Consider the following 15633-nt stretch of genomic DNA (forward strand, 5'->3'; position numbering starts at 1 on the left):
GAGAGTTTAATCAGTAACTGAGTAATATTATTTACTTTCTTTACTGAAAAAAATAGTTTTGATCCCAAATCAAGATCAAAGTTCAATGATCAACTTTAATAAGTCACGTGGGGGGCACATCGATCCTTTCGGGAAATTGTTTAACCACTCTGTTCGTAGGTACAAGAATGGGCCAACTCGTAAAACTTCATATAAATGGAAAGAACGTAAATTACAATTTTTTGGCCGTGCCTTAGTAAATACAATTATTTTTTGAAACACTTTCTAATAGTTTTATTTGGAAAAACATTATATTTACATTCTCCAAGCATCTTCACTGTATAGTAGAATTAAAAGCAATGAATTAGAGTTTTTAGTTTTAGGGCTAATAATCTCGAACTTTGGCCAGTAGTACAAAATCTAGGCAAATACTTTACATCCAGGATTTGTTATATCTAATATCTGACGACTAAAACTAATCCTATTCTAAAGTTTGGGACTACTAGCTTTAACCTAATTATTGCAAGGAAACAGGGACATTGGGCCGATTGTCCCTATTATCAGGCAAGCAAGATATTTGCCACTTTGATATCTGAATTTCGATTTGTTTTCTGAAATTTATATTTTTCGTCAGTTTTGCACTTAATTTGTGTTGTTTAGCTATAAAGTAGGCGGAATGTTGATATGTCGATGATATGGAATTCTGGTTATTACTACACAACCTCTAATCTATGAGAGAGAGACAGAGAGAGAGAGTATTAATTGCCTAGCTATATATATATATATATATATACATGGTCAGCACCCCTTGGTGCCTCCATCCTAAGCTAAATTTGAGCACCAAGATCTCCAAATCAAAATATAATAATCTGCTGGTATATGATCTATGACATTTCAAGGACCTATAAAAATTAAGGAATAATATTTAGTATATCCTCTTCAAAACTTCAAAAATATCTAATATGCTCCTAGCGGACCAAAAAAGCCTTTTTTATTTCCAAAATTTCCTTCAAATTTACCCCTTCTCCTTGGGTTTACTAACGAAATTTGGAGTTTAGAGGGTATTTTGGGGGTAGAGGGATGAATTTAAAAATTTTGAATAGTAGTAAGGGGTATATAAGCAAAAGCCCCATAAATTGAAAGGACTCATAAAATTGAATTGTAATTTGGCCTCATTGCAGTACTTCTCTAAATGAAAACAATGGAAAGTGGACTAAGTTATGAATGGATAATGCTATTCTACAAATGGGCATGAAACTCAAGTTTATTTATCCACACAAAACTTATGTTTATGGTGAAAGCATGTTCAAGCGAAAGCAAGATTAGACATAAGAAAATTCGCTATTATTTGTTTGACAAAATGTTAATAACAGCAAGTTAGCAAACCTCCTTTTAATCTTTCTTTAAACAAATATTATAAATACGAAAAAAGTGACTTTTCGGAGATTTTGGAACTGACCTCAGTTGGAGGAAATGGGTGCTCTAACGAAGCTTAGCGAACAGTCAAAAGCACTCACCTGCCTGGAAAGTTCTTTCTAATGTCTTGATTTATATAAAAACAAACATCGAAAAACATCAAAGTACAAAATTCAATGCACTAGAGCTAGAACAAGAATGGAAGTCAGTATCCTTTGAAGTAATGCGCAAGATTCCTCAGGTCTCGGCTACAGAAATTGCAATGCAACTTCAGAGTAAGAAAAGCTAACAGCAAGAAATCTAGACTTTATTAGACATGATACATGGTCATTTGTTGGTCTCCAACCGTAGTACTTTTAAATTTGGAATTTGAAAGTGAAGTTTGAAATCTACTAGCAAGGACAGTGCTAAGCATCAAACCTTTCATAATAGCGATATAAAGAAATCTCTCTCTATGTTTTTGAATATAATATATCATATACATACATACATGCCACATACGTGTTTATATTATTTAATTACATGTACGCATATGTATATGCCATGTTGTGGAGCTAATGTTCTAGTTCTTCGCCATTATTTACAGTGTTTCCGCTGAGGCCCAACATCAATACTACCCAGCTGAGAACTTACATGGAAGAAAAGCGAATATAAAGCAGAACAATTTTTTCTGTTTTTTCATTTATTTCGACATTGAGAAAAACAGCAGTATAACAACTATAAGACGCTGGGCTTATACCAACTGGATTTGTCACAGCCTAACAATAAAAAAAATTAAAAAAAAAAGAAAAAAGAATCCCAATTAGAAAATCTAATTATGTTTACATAGTCTCTGCCAAGTCTTTACATAGTCTCTGCCAAGTCTCACAAAATGTCTTATGCTTACACAAACAGAACTCTGCAAAGAAGAAACTTTGACGACATATAATATTAGAACGGCCATGAAATTCAGCACGAAACTCAACAAACTACGAAAAACTATTTGAGAAAAAAAATATTGTGCGACAATATTTAGCCAGCACTATTAAACTGTAGAGCAGCACATCAACAAGGTTATAGTTTGGTAAAAAATATATGAAACTTATCAGAAACTCTAGACGACTTTGATTCAACTACACAATATTTCAAAATTTTATTGTGGTATCCAACCTTTTGATTTGTTTGATTTTAAGTCATTTAATAACTCTTCGGATACAAAATTTAAACTAATTACTTACTTTAAATAAATTTATAGTTATGTAAATTATATATAATATACCAATAAAACTTGTAAAGACAAAGACATTTTGAAATTAGAGTCACTGACTGGTTCAAATCAAAAATATAAAAAGGTTGGATAAATAAAATCAAAATTTTAAAAAATTAGGTAGTCAAATCAAAATGGGTAATAATATGAAATATGTTTTATACATTTTTTCCTCACAGTTTTGGCAAGGGGGTTTCCTGTCAGCCCCACAGACATTCAGTTGTCACCCCCTTTTCAGATTTTTATGCCATGCCCTTCTCTTGTTCAACAATCCAAACACCAAATTAAGATGGAACTCCTGCGTCATTATACAGGTTGAAATAAAGATTCATATGAAATCCACAAACATTCTATCAAGTTTAGAACAACATCATACAAAGATTCAACAGCTCGTCAACCCACTAGAGAACCAAAAGCTATGCAGCAAACCAACACCAAAATCTGTGGGACTATGCCTTCTTAACATCTTCCTCAGGGTCACGAAGGGTTCCGAACATCCAGTCCATCCATATGGTATAGTGGCCATAGTTATGGCGGTACGTGGTGTGGTGAATAGTGTGATAGCCTGCGCCCATGACGGGCCACACCTTGCCATCGATGCAGTCATGTATGTTTGCCGTCCAAACAGCCTCACAGAACAGAAGAATTATGTGTGTCGTGAAGTGGACAGGAACAAGGAAGAGGGCTACCACATGGGGCACGGCCTGCAATATCCCGTCCAAAGGATGGAAAGCCAACCCTGAGATAGACGAAAGAAAGAGAATTAACTACTCGCATATTCTTAAGCTAAGAGAAACACAATGGTACAAGCACTGCAGATTCTATAAACTGTAAGTCGGTATATCATCATTACCAATAAAATATTATGATGTGGTGGTATGGCAAGAAATCAGCTGCAGCGGCGACATTTGGAAGTGATGACGAACGGCAGAACAATTAAGCAGTACCAGGACCAAAATACATAGCATCTAAGGTACATAGCATCTAAGCAACATTTTAAGTGCTGCCACATGTACGATGACGAATGGCAGAACAATTAAGCAGTACCAGGACCAAAGTACATAGCATCTAAGCAACATTTGAAGTGCTGTGACATGTAGACCAATCACAGTACGACATAGCACAGTGGCACGCCAGCATACATCATGCGCCAACATGCCGCTTGCACATTAAACCCGTGCTAACCCACTTTCGCATGGAAGTCTTATTTTTTTCCGATAAAAGTTTGTCACAACTGTTATAACAGGCTTTCAATAAAAGTCGATTACAACTGTTACAAAAGCTAGATAGCAATCTCTATTTGTATTATTTGCTAATTCTAAGTAATTTTTTAATACTGATAAAATACTTTATTAGATTGAAGATTAAATTTGAAGAAAACTTCATTTTCATAAAAATTTCTCCAAAAGATTTATGCAAGTGCATAAAAAATGCTTAAGAGTTAATAAACTAATAGATGTTATATCTTTTGTCTCTATATGTCATCTGCTTTCATAAAATAGTTTCATGAAAACAAGTGTTACAAGCTAGGAAAATTAAAAGTTCCTACATTTGCCGTCCGTCTCATCAAACTCAGATCATTCAAATGCATGAATAGTCGAATGGGTGGAATACATACTGTTTTAGTTGATCATTTTGAGAAAAATATGGAGGGTTTTGAACCGTGGTACCAATACGAGGCCGTGTGGTATGGATAACATGTTCGCACTACCTGTTCCATGATAGCCCTTACATCCTTGGGGGGGAAGATTAAGTTGACACAGTTACAACTAAGAGCAATAGAAGGCCAACAAGCTAGAAGGCACTATATGTGTATTTTAACAATACAGAAATGAAATGAAAATTTGGAACTAGAGAATAAAAATTTTAAACAGTAATAGCATGGCCAAAAGTAACCACTGATGATCTCTACTAAAAGAAATTATTTTGATTTGCCTTTTAATTTACGGTTATAGTAATGAAATATTTACTGAATCATGAGAATACATAGATACCTAGGCCTCTCACAGAAGAAACATGCACAGGAATCATGGAATTGTTGTATGCTGTGACCAGGTATCTCGGCCAGGACGAATACAGATATAAACAGCTGTATTACGCAGATGGCTCGGTAACTTGTCCGGGAAAATGGGACTAACTGGTCGAAAAAGAGCCAGTGGATGCAGCACCTACAACTTCAGAATGTCATATCTCCCTCATACAGACTCCATTTGCCGGCATATCGTCCAGATCAAAGACCACTAGATGCTACCAACGGTTCGGCAGCTTTGCAAGTTTTAGACCATCAAATTAATGGTCAAACATAAACTTTGATGAAATCTTTGACCGTGATTTTTATTTCTTTTTATCCATGAAGAATATGTGGCCACTTGTGAAAATTCATGAATTTCTAATATCAAATATGGATGTGATGAAGAACCTAAAATTCCATCAAAGTTAAATTTGGATTTTCTTATGAGTAGGCCTTAAATTAAGGTAGGAAATATATTAGGATAGCCCCTAGTGATAAGAACCCTAGCTCGGCTGTCTCGCCTATATATGATGCCCTTGCAACCTTTTTTTGAGGGACAGAACTAGTTAGAATGAGGAAAATTTGCTAGCCAACGAATTTTCTTCCTTTTTCTTCTTCCTCTATTCTCTCTTTTACTTCCAACAGTCATCTAAGGAGGACTGTTTAGATTGCTCATCTTAAATATTTCAGAAGAAAAAGTAATCATTTGTTAAATTTGTTGCTAAACACAGTGAAACCAATCCTTAAACGCATAATTCTTCCTTACTGAGAAGAGATTTCAAGGAAATGCCTCACATAGAAAGAGAAACTTTGCAAATAAAATAGAGCATCTCTGATCTTGAAGCTTCAAGAGGTTTAGCTTATACTGACTTCACTACATAAGCTATATTCATGACATCATAATGGAAATTTTAAGACAACAAAAATCAATTAGCCATTTTAGACATTAAGTTACTACTTTATACCTCTATTTACATGATCAGGCATATATATGTAAAGGAATAACATTTACTATGCTTTATTTCACTCTACGTTAGTGGACCTCATTAAAATGCATCAGTTTTCATTGGGATAAAGGTGCATTTCAATCAGTTGTGATTCTGCATTTCGAAGCCATATTTCTTTCTTTCGGCAACTTTGAGTCACATTTTCCCCTTTCTAGAAATTTGGGCCTTAACATCTTGTTTTTCCTTAACATTTATTTCTTTCTTTTGTTTTTTCCCCCAATGACCCTACCTTGTAAAACCAACTATTATGATGAAACTAACGGCGGGGTTTATAGATGGTGGAATTGGGACAATCCATATGAATTTCTGCAAGCTTTTTCGTGGCCGCCCAGCAATCATAGATTATGCTGATCTCATGTTCAACAACTCCTTATGCAAGCATATCTGTAGGATTGTAATAAAATCTTTTTTACCAAATTACAAGTGAGATAACCGATCAATGAATGTTCAGTTGCTTTACGACCATAACTACGGAAAATCTGGTGAAGGATAGTGCTAGACTTATACATGAACTTGGAAGCACTTCTACTGCACCATCACCAATATCTTCTCCCAGAAACAGCCTCAGTCTACACACGATTTCCACAAAGCCCTTTATATTGAAACCCATCCACTCAAGCATCAGCCACTACCATCCTTTCACAATCCCTTCTCTAAGATACCATAGAAAGATTCAACTATATTCTTAATAGAACAGGAAGTTCCTACACACTGCTGAACAGTTATTTATTTATACAAAATATTAGTATAGGCAAAAAGAAAATTCAAGAACTTGATGATGCACACGTTTCAGAAGATATTTTCTTATTCTAATCTTATCTTCTTACCGTCATAACCTGCCAAATTGGAAAAGGCTTCACTTCTGATAGAATGTTCTAGTTTCTTTGTGATGGAAATAGTTCTTTACTAACGCAATTTAGATAAAACAAATAATTCTGTGCAAGTAAACTGAACCCCAGAGGCAACAAAAATGCCCCAATAAATAACTCAGTATTTTCTGCATTACAAACAACTGTAGATATGCAAAATTGAGCAAATTCCCCAGCAAAGTAGGTATTTGCAGGTATGCCCTAGGATTCTTTCCCTACTACAGTATCTATGCAAAATGTTTTTGCATACATAATCTGATTGGGTATGTGCACAAATAAATAGGTTTTCAGCGGCATGAACGTAAATTTCCACATTGCAGGAGCCTTTGTGCAATTTCACATATTTGCAAGGTACAACGCAAGAAGCCCTAACTGGTATTATAGTCTTATGTAAAGCTGCTCATAGTGAGTAAAAACAGTAGCAGGTTGTAGCCATGTAAAGATAAAATAAATTTCATAGGCACACATGACATTCATGGGGGTAGAGATACCATCATGTTAACAAAAAACTAGCAAATATTGCATGTTATCTTGGAAAATTTGGCTAGAGAAAAAGAGAACTGACCAGCAAATGGTGAGAGAGTATTCTGCTTATTGTAGATATGATGAGTGGCATGAAGATACTTGTACAATGGCTTAATGTCATGCAACTCTCTGTGCATCCAGTATATCCCGAATTCAACAAAGATAAGATATATAGCTAAATAAGCAATATATGTTGGCCAGCCAATCTCACTTATACTTGAGATACATCTTGTCCATCCACTTTCTACCATGTACTCGGAAAGTGTTGGAAGAGCACAGTACAAAGGCATGGCTTTCATCGCCACTATTATTTGTAAATACATGGCATGATTTGAAGGTATTGCATCTGCATCAGTAAAAAGTTTCCAGTAAGGGCCTTAAAAATGTTTATAATATGCAAAAGCATCTTGCTTTTGTAAGGAAAATATAATAAAGAAGTCAGTCTAGCTTAAACTCAACATAAATGGAAACTGTTCTAGAAGATTAGAAATAAACCTTTCAAAGTCAAACAAATGTTCAGTAAAAAACGACTGCTAACTTCAAAGACATCGTACTTGTTCTTATTTCTGCCCTTGAAAAAATTAAGCAACTGATATCATCTAGTATTTCTCTTAATGTAAATCTCAAATGGTCAGAGCATCAATCTTAATTTACACAAGCTTAAAGTTTGCTAGTAAGAAAGATCACCAAGCCTCTAGCATAAGAAATTTTTCTTTTTTCTTTTTAATGTAGCCCTTGTTTAACCTCATGCTACTTATCATAATTCAAAAGAGTTAAGAGAAGGTTCATTAATCGTACTGAAATTGACTCAATACTCACTGCATGCACCAGTGGCAATTTTCTTCACAGACTTGACTCACTATGGGGATCCACCTCGAGTCCAGCAGGCAGAGCAGACAAGGATGGGGTAGGTTTGACCATGGACAGGGGTGATGAGTATCTGTTCCCTAATGACACTGGAGGGTAGTGTTTGAAAAGGCGCAAAAAGGCGTAAAGGCCTTCTGGAGCCTGAGCGCGAGGCGGACCGCGAGACGCGCGCCTCAAGAAGGTGAGGCGCACATCTAATAAAAACAAAACACTCTTAACAAGCCTAATTTAAATGTATATTTTACGTTAAAAAATTTCAAAATAGCCATACGAAAACAAAATAATCATAAAAAAGCGAAGAAATCATATGTATAAATGTTCATATATATATATATATATATATATATATATATATATATATGTTCCAACTTTCAACTTAAAAGTGCTTGTTACTACTTGCTTCTTGTTTCTTACCGCTGCTGCTTATTGCTTGCCGTTACGGGGTGGAAAAGAGAACGACCAAGAGAAAATGGGAAAAAAACGTTCAAATTAGAAAAAATTTTTTCAATTTCTTAACATTTTAAAATATATTGAAAAATTCCAAAACCCGAAAATCCAAACCCTAAACACATTAAACGTAAATATCACGAGGCGCGTCTGAGGCGCGCGCTTTACTCCCTGAGGCGCCGAGACCCGCGCCTCGCGCCTAGGCGATGAGGCACGCACCTGAGGTGCGCCTTTTCAAACATTGCTGGAGGGTGACAGTATTCCCCGCACGACAACGAGCCTAATATAAATATAGCATATATAAATATGTACATGATGTAACCCTAATGACATTGGAGGGTGACGGTATTCCCCGCACGACAACGAACCTAATATAAATATAACATATATATGTACATGATGTACACATTTATAGATGTGTTAACGTATCCCTATAAATACATCGTGAGGTTAACAAAGTTGAGAACAAAAAAGAAAAAAAAAGTTAAGAACTACAATTATAGTGCGATAGGCCAGTTATTTAGAAAAGCATATTATAGGAACGGAAAAGATCATTTATACTTAACAATATAGACATTTCTTTCTGGTTGTTTATAATGAGCACCAAATTTTATTTAGGGAATTCCAAAGGATGATGATAAGATTTCAACAAACATGTTACCTGAAATAAAAGCTACAAAGATCAGGAAAAAGAATGAAAGAATACAGTGGTTCTCAAGGAATATAATTTGTCTAGAGTAGCAGTGTAGGTCTTACAGTATACAGATGGTGATCCCAAAAGGAAATCACACAGTTCTTAAGGAAAATTTGAATGCATGCGGAGTAACAAAATCATTATTATATCACTACTTGCATCTATTGGATAACCAACTGAAAAGCAGCATTAGAGAATCAACGGGCTAAGATTTGTGGTGGTAGTTCTATAACCTGTACATGCAAAATTATTTAGTTGCACATAACATATCTAAAAGTCATGACAAAAGACTAGAAAAGACAAGTCAAACAAAAGTGGTACATGAACTGGTGGAAGAAACTGAAGGAGAAAACATGACTTACAAGGCCAACTTTGAGATTGAGGTGTCTAAAAGGTAAAAGCAACTGCTTTCATGCTTTGGAAGGTCTAAAAATCTGAAAGCGGTTTCAAAATTCCTCCCTCCAATGCTATACAATTGTGGTGGGAACCACCACCAGAGAGGCAAGTAACAGCAAAAGTCGGAAAAGTAACTGTTGTCAAATGAGGTTGAAAAATATTGGTGGCAATTTCACAAACACTTGGTGGGCAATTTCACAACCCACTCTCTTTAAGCATCAAATGAAGAGTCAAGCACAAGAGCAATAACAAAAACAAAAACCACAAGAATACAAGGATTTACGTGGTTCGGCTATGCCTACATCCACGGGAGAACAATGCAAAAGAAGCTTCCACTATAAATTTGGAGATTACAAGAGAGATTCAAATGGGAGAAATATCACCTTAACTCCAAGGTATAAAAGAGAGCTCCAACAATCTCTAGCTCTACCCAAATGGTGTAAACCACACCTCACAAGGAAGATCTCACCTCCTTCTTGATAGAACTAAGATCAAAACCAAGCTCTAGGGTTTTCTCTCTTTTCTCCCACTCCTTTCTCACTCTCTACTTCTCTCTCTATTTTTCTCTCTCTATTCTAATATCCTACTTTAGCTCCCTAAGAGAAGAGGCTAACAATATGGGCCTTTGGATCAAAAGAACCATGATCCAAAAGCTTACAAATAGGGGCCCACAAACATGATAAGAAAATATAGAAAGAGGAGATTTTGACTTCACCAAATTACATAGCCCAAATAGTAAGGCCCAAATAACAAATAGGCCCAATATAATTAGCTCAACAGTAACAATAACATGTAGCAACAAACCAGACAAGGAGGCATAAGAAACAATCCAATTAGAAAAAAGATACTTGACCAGTTTATCTCAATTCCCCCAATCCATCTGACTATATGAAGATGCTAGAGAACAAATGATGATTACACATAATTGACAAAATGAGAAAGTAATAGACATCCATTAGTTATATTTCAGTTTCCTACATTAATGGGCGACTAATTTAAAATATGTTAGCAAAAGTGAATATAACATCAAGGAAAATTACTTACTAATTTAAAAAATAGAGGGTTTTGAGCTGCGTAATCGGCACAAGGATTGTGTCGTGCCAATATCTTGTTAATACGATACGGCACGATGAATACGGCCCGTGCCGATAGGCACTTAAATCCTTGATCATCACATTACATGAGTGATATTGTTAAACAAGCTAATCACTACATAAGCTCAGACAATCCCATCATTAAACAAGGATTGGGAATATATTCCACCTAATGACAACCTATCATGGCGTTCTCAATAAAAGAGATGCTGGCCAACCAATTATCCCAAAAGGAAAGGGTACAGAAGGGAAACAGGAAGAGGTGGCAAGAGAGAGATTTCAAAGAAAAAATGAGTCTCTTTCTTTTCCTCTTTCCACTTCTCTGTTAACAAAGATCAAACTATCAATAGCAGAGGATAACAGTGTTACCGTGTCATGAGTAGATCCATCATAAAGACCAACAAGGCTGCACACTATGATGCATTATTGGTTACAAACCAGTGCAACTAGATCTCTGATCACATTAAATCACATTGAGGTACTCTCACTACTTAATACAGTATTCTTATCAACTGTAGTATCAACAGAATAAAAGAATTGGGTTAAATCATAGCTGAAGATAACAAAACTAAAAGTTGAGGAAATGTACAGTGCCACAAGTTCAGCAAATTACTCTGAGAAGAAAGATCTAAAACTCGCTAGACAATCTACAAGGCAGTGATCACTAAAGGACACTAGACTAAAACATATTTACATCATTCTAATTGTAAACCACAATCATTAACTTAAATGAGCTAGCAAGGGTCCTGTTATACAAAGTGCCCATCCCTGGCAAGACCAACATGGGTTGAGAACCTAAATTAGTCAATGGAAACTCAAATGTATAATAACACTTTTCAGTAAAAAAGTTAGGGGCCGAGAGAGAGAGAGAGAGAGAGAGAGAGAGAGAGAGAGAGAGAGAGGTGAGCAGTGAAGAAAATCAGCTGCTGAACATTTTTTGCCTTCAAAGATCGGATAGAAAACCTACAGAGTAGAGAAACATACATGCAACACCATGACCCAGAAGAACACGTAAAATACACTCTTAAATGATGCTATAGCAAATGAAGAGCCATCCTGTTAAGCTACGTGATACGGCATTTCTAGTGAACTTCCCAAAAGCCCATATCCACCAATTACATATCCGTTGCAAATTTTGTTGGTAATAGTAAAATGACAAGAAAAAATTAAACTACTCTGGAACTTTCTACAACACCATTAGGGACTAAAATTTCCCGAGTCAAAAAATGCAGATTGCCGGCATGTTAACGTAGTTGGTGATTTGGCCGCATTCTCAATTTTATTAGAAAGTAAAAATTATTGCTATCAGCATCATCACCCGGATCTGCTGCCTAGGCATCTTCATGGAAGGATCGAAATGTAGTCCTAGGCGGTGGCTCTCCCCAACGCTATCGTGGTCGAGGGCAGAACCACTATTTCAACTCCTGATTACTTGATTTAGGGCGAGACACCCACAAAGAAGAACAGTACTTAGCAGGGATGGAAGAAATTGGCCAAATAACAGATCTCAGTGTTACTCCTCCCTCCATCCTCCATCCCAAGAAGGAGCAATTTTACAAACAACTGCAAGACTTCCAACCAACAGATAGCATCACACATTTGCGATCCAAACTCAGAGAGAAAATATCAAATCCGACGGAAAATGGGAAAAGAAATCTCAGATCAAGAGCCGGTCAGGGAGAGGGAGAGGGAGAGGGAGAGGGAGAGGGAGAGGAGACCTTTGGGGACGTGGACGTTGCGCTTCCAGTAGTAGATGTAGAAGCACCAGAGGAATCCGGAGAGGAAGTAGACGAGGGTGCCGCCGATGTAGTTGCGGAGCCACGACTGCAGCGGCCGCGGAAGGCGCTTCCGCGCGCCGCCCGGCAGCAGCGCGCCCAGCACAATGTCGTTGTACCAATCCGTCTCCTCCGCGAACAGCTGCAGGTACTGCGACCCCTCCATCGCCCCGCCGTCCCCCGCTTTTACCACCACCCCGATGATATAATATATAATATATAATATACTGGGGAACCGACCGGGCTGGCAGTCCTCGGGTTGCTTGCTGCAGAGGAGACGGCCGAGTAAAACTGTCTTCGGTTTTTCTTTTGCGGATTTTTAGAGGGAGAGAGGGACCCTCGAGGAGGTGCTGTGACCGGGTCGTGTGAGTCATCACCACGCAGCGGGGATACGGAAACCGGAGTGCACGATTTTTTGCGGTGTACGAGCTGCGTTGTCATTCATCCCCCCACTCCCCCTCTTCTTCTTTTTTTTTTTTTTTTTTTTTTTTTTTTTTTCGCTAAATTACAAAAGTCCCCTGCAATTTAGTTCGTATTTCGATTACCCCTTACGAGGGTGTTTCTATACATTCTTGGTTATATATATTTTTATTTATTTATTTCTATGCAAGTGTAATGTGGTTTTTATCCAGAAATGTTCCCAACTAGGCCAATGGGAATATCTACAAGTGAAGGTTGATTTTCTTCTATAGTGTTGGTCCAGCATGGCCCTTCATCCAGGCCACTCTGGGTCATTCCGTGCAATGTTTGCCAACTGCCTAATAGATTGTTTTCTTTCTTTAATTTTTTAAATAAATATTTGGAATTCTATAATATTACTTTTAAAATTTTTAATATTAATTTAACACAGTTTATATAGTTATTTATTCACTAAATAATTTTAGATAAATTCCAATTAAATTATTTAAAATTTAAATATTTATAATTATCTTTGTATGAATAATTTAAAATTAAATAAATTAATTAAAAAGGGTGTCGAGCCGGGCCTTCCTCGATATACGCTGCTTAGATGGACTGTGGCGCAGAAAGCAATACCCGGCCCAGTGGCACAGTCAGACCCGCACATTGACGAGGACCGCCATGTGCCAAACCACGAGCCCTCCGTAGCCTGTTTGACACCCCTGTATATAAGAGTGAAAACAAAACGGTCAAATTTGGTCGGACTTTTGACAAGATCATATTCGCATTCATATTTGTTTTTGGATACGAATTCATATATGGATATACGTTGAATACTAAATTTTCATTAGTATATCCATTTAAAACAGATTCTGATTCAAATATAAATCGGACATTATTCGCAGAATAATGCATACTAACATATATAACTAGGCTATAATACTATGAATAGCATCAAGTTACTGGTGCTATTAAGTTTTTAGCCCTTTGATAAAACGATGTACAGTTAGGATGATAGGGATAGATCTAATGGCAGAAAATTTGGTAGCGCCAAGTGCTTGGTGCTGTAAATAGCATTGTAGCCGAATGTCACGCTCCGGGTCCCTTTTCAGTTTAAAACAAAGCGGAAAAGCGTCTGAATTTTTTTTTTTTTGAAAACCTGACCCCAAAGTATGCCAGATCCGCCACAAATACAGGAAATCCACTGTTCACACGGACAGAGTCTCCCCTGTATTTGCACGGCGTCGCACAAGTACAAGAAGTCATCCAGGCACAACCACAACAAATGAATATACAAATAACCAACCGTTATATATATTCATACATCATTCACCACAGATTCACATTTATGCATATCTACACCTATCAGTTAAAATGTTTCCAACCACAGAAACAGGTTTTGAAATACTAAGATGCAAAATCCAAGCCAGCTAAGATCATAAGTCATAAACACTGAATAAGCCATTCAAGGAGCTGGAAACAACAGACTACTGGCAACTCCAGCCATATGGGACTCCCCACCCTAACAGCCAATCAACGGCTGCCTACTAATATGAAATGAGTATAGGATATGAACACTGCACTAACCAGCTCAAAGTATAGGATATGAACACTGTACTAACCAGCTCAAAGTATAGGATATGAACACTACACTAACCAGCTCAGAGTATAGGATATGAACACTGTACTAACCAGCTCAAAGTATAGGATATGAATACTACACTAACCAGCTCAAAGTATAGGATATGAACACTGCACTAACCAGCTCAAAGTATAGGATATGAACACTGCACTAACCAGCTCAAAGTATAGGACATGAACACTGCACTAACCAGCTCAAAGTATAGGATCAACTAGACTCACCAGTTAGGAACACCAAGTAACTCGTCATAAACGTATACAAACTCTCCTACAGCTACAACAGGGTAGGATCAACTGGACTCACCAGCCAAGAACACGAAGAAATGTCAACTGCTGGATACGCCAGCTACCCGGGACCCCCCGTCCTAACAGCCGACCAACGGCTGCCAACTAGTAACTCGTATAACGTAACTAGCGGGCTATGAGCAGCGTAAAGTGCTTGTGACCGCCAGACTAGGTGGCGTTCCTCACAAGAAAAGGCCTTTTCACCAACTTACCACTGTTGGGCACTCGGGATCTCCCCAATATACGTGACCTCTCATCATCACCGTAACCGAACTCCAGACGCCACGACTGGTTCTCTCGTCACCAAAATCTAACCCATGAAAACCTGACTAACAGGGCAACTGCGTATGCGGATATCATCGTCAACAACGTACGTATGAATGCCAAGAAAGATATATGAACAGAACGATGATATCAAACTATGGGTCCATACAAAATATAAGAAGAATGTCATCGCCATCAGCAAAAATATGTAAGACAAGTACATAATAACAACGATGACATAAATCATATAGACGAGTAATGGAATATGTAGAGAAAGCAAATGATAACAAGGATGACATAAGGGTGACTAGGCATAACAATATATCGAAAAGGACTAGGCCACTCATGAGGAGCGGAAGAAGCCGAACGCCATGGGTGACCCTCCCCTCTATACAAATGTACGAGAGTGGAGGGGGTGGTAAAAAAATCCATAGCGCCCGCTACTCATCACCCTGCTCTGCACTCCATGCACACATCGCCAGCTATCTCGAAGGCTGGGTCCAATAAAGCCATATCAATAATAGGAATAATAAAGTCAACAATATCAAATCTATCAATATACCAAGTCATAAAAATAATGTAAACTTTTATACTTAAAAGCACTTACATAATTTGCCTAAAGACCTAAAACATTTTATTTTCCAAAAGATGGGGAGCACCATCGCAAAAATTTCTTATTTCCAAAGGCACATCCTTTGTTAAAAGTTTTCCAAAAGAC

General features: G+C 37.2%; 1 protein-coding gene across 1 annotated transcript; it reads right to left on the reverse strand.

Annotated features, from left to right (window-relative positions):
• On the reverse strand, positions 2758–12687 carry LOC109716547 (delta(7)-sterol-C5(6)-desaturase-like). Its single transcript, XM_020242055.1, has 3 exons — positions 12270–12687; positions 7094–7399; positions 2758–3380 (listed from the first exon to the last, which is right to left on the reverse strand). Exons 1-3 carry the CDS (start codon positions 12490–12492, stop codon positions 3091–3093), a joined length of 819 nt encoding a protein of 272 aa, XP_020097644.1. The 5' UTR covers positions 12493–12687; the 3' UTR covers positions 2758–3090.

This window comes from Ananas comosus, linkage group 10 (genome assembly GCF_001540865.1).
Source record: "Ananas comosus cultivar F153 linkage group 10, ASM154086v1, whole genome shotgun sequence".
In the NCBI taxonomy this organism is placed as follows: Eukaryota; Viridiplantae; Streptophyta; class Magnoliopsida; order Poales; family Bromeliaceae; genus Ananas; species Ananas comosus.